The sequence below is a fragment of the Equus przewalskii genome, chromosome 27 (assembly GCF_037783145.1).
Source record: "Equus przewalskii isolate Varuska chromosome 27, EquPr2, whole genome shotgun sequence".
Lineage (NCBI taxonomy): Eukaryota > Metazoa > Chordata > Mammalia > Perissodactyla > Equidae > Equus > Equus przewalskii.
In genome coordinates, this window is record NC_091857.1 from 38,885,312 (window position 1) to 38,887,001 (window position 1,690).

The 1,690-nt window shown below is 64.9% G+C and overlaps 1 protein-coding gene across 9 annotated transcripts in view; it reads right to left on the reverse strand.

Annotated features, from left to right (window-relative positions):
• The window catches only part of HSF2BP (heat shock transcription factor 2 binding protein), a 107,916-nt gene extending 106,229 nt beyond the window's left edge, over positions 1–1,687 (reverse strand). The window contains exons 1-3 of one of the 9 annotated variants that reach the window (XM_070597339.1): positions 1,513–1,684; positions 941–1,088; positions 490–757 (exon numbers count right to left, since the gene is read on the reverse strand). In XM_070597339.1, coding sequence (XP_070453440.1) covers positions 490–525 — 36 coding nt within the window. In that variant the 5' untranslated portion in view covers positions 526–757; positions 941–1,088; positions 1,513–1,684. Of the gene's footprint in view, positions 1–10 lie in introns of all 9 variants that reach the window. The other 8 variants (XM_070597338.1, XM_070597344.1, XM_070597337.1 and 5 more) reach the window with 8 other exon arrangements.
• Between the last annotated feature and the right edge of the window lie 3 nt (positions 1,688–1,690).

Sequence of the window (1,690 nt, forward strand, 5' to 3'; positions counted from 1 at the left end):
GGACGTTTACCGGGTCCCCACTGGGCACCCAGCTCTTTGCTGGTCATCTCATTTCGTAGTGTTCAACACGACCCTCCAAGGTTGTCCAGGCCGGAAGCGGAGGCCTGGGGAGAATGGGTAGCTGTCTCAAGGGACGCCATTAGCGGGGGACCGAAGCAGGAGGGGAACACAGATCGGGCTCCAGGGTCTAAGCTACATCACTGCAGGGACGTCACTACGTGCAGTCAGGGGACACAGGTCCCCCGTGGAGCCGCATTCTCCCAGAGCCCACACCGAGCCCTGGCGCAGCGAGAGGGCCTTGAGGGCACGGCTGGGTCCGGGGCCGCCACCGCCAGCTCCGTGCCCAGCGCCCCATCGCGCCGCCCTCACCCCCACCCAGGCCTAGCTGTCCGCCCACGAGGCCCAGGCCCTTCCCCAGCGTCCGCTGAAGCGCGGGGTAGCGCATGGCGGCAGCTCAGACGCACGGGCGGGCAGGGCCCCCTCACTGACCCAGCAGGCCTCCTCGACGTCCCCCGCCTCGCCCATGGCCGCCACTGCCTCAGCTCCGTGCGCCTGCGCGGCGACGCGCCCTCTGACCCCACACGCCAGAAAGCGCGGGAGTGCGTCCACGCCGAGGGCTTGAGTACAGAGAGCCGCGAGGCTCAAACTCTGTAGCGTTTACGCGGCACGCTGGGCCCTGCGGACTCGGTGTGGGCTCGGCGAGAGCCGGCATCTCTCTTCTGGCTCCGCTGGGGTTTTAAACTTGTTAACTGCAAAGCTAAAGGACAGCGAGACCCAGGTGTAAGTGTCAAGTGAGGTAAGTCGAATCGGCCTTTCCTGTTTGGCAACGGATGCTAGACTAAGGGGCGATGCAGTCAAGGGAACCGGCACCCGCCCAGCCGGCGGCCACTCTCCCCTGCTCGGCTCTGAGCCTCATTAGCAAGGATCCACGCTTTCTCACCACAGCTCCTCGGGGTGTCTGCTCCCACAGGGAGTGTTAGCCCAGCCGGCTGGCTAGGTAACTCAGATGACCACCTGACCTTGGAGATGTCACCTGGTCCATTCACTTGCCCCAGTACGCCCGCTGAGTTCGCGAAACATGGTGCAGCCTGTGGGTTCAAACGTACCCAGTTACCGCACAACTAAGGCCGTCTGTCTTTGAAACCGGCAGGAAGCTGACTCTGCCCTAGGCGCCGGAGTGCGTGCTCTCCTGGCCTGAGGGTGGACTCGCGAGCACATGCTGCAAATCCCTGCCCTGCACTGGGACCTGCCCTGCCGCTGGCCCTGTCCTAGAACTCGTCCTCGCCCCCTCTCTGCCCCAGGACCTGGACGCTGGAGGGGGCCGCCTCTCTCGGCCCCTCGATGGCGCTGCCCCCAATATCCCGCCAAAAACCCCCAAGCACGGCCCTTCTTCCCAGTCTCCACCCTGCGGAGGCGGCCCGAGGAGTCCAATGCAACTGTAAACCCGTGTATTTCGCAGGACAGCTGCCGATCGGATGGGGTTTTTGTGGAGTGGGCTTAAAAATTCGAGACCACTTAAAATTGGCCATCCGTCTCTTCCTGGCCAAGGCTCAACGCTGGCTAACCGCGCCGTCCACGGCCCCGAGCTTTGGCTGCCGAAAGCCGGCAGAGACGCGAAGGCGCGACGCGAACCCCCGCGAGGAACTCCGCTGGCCGGCGCCTTCATGACGCCATCAGCCCGCGCGCCGCC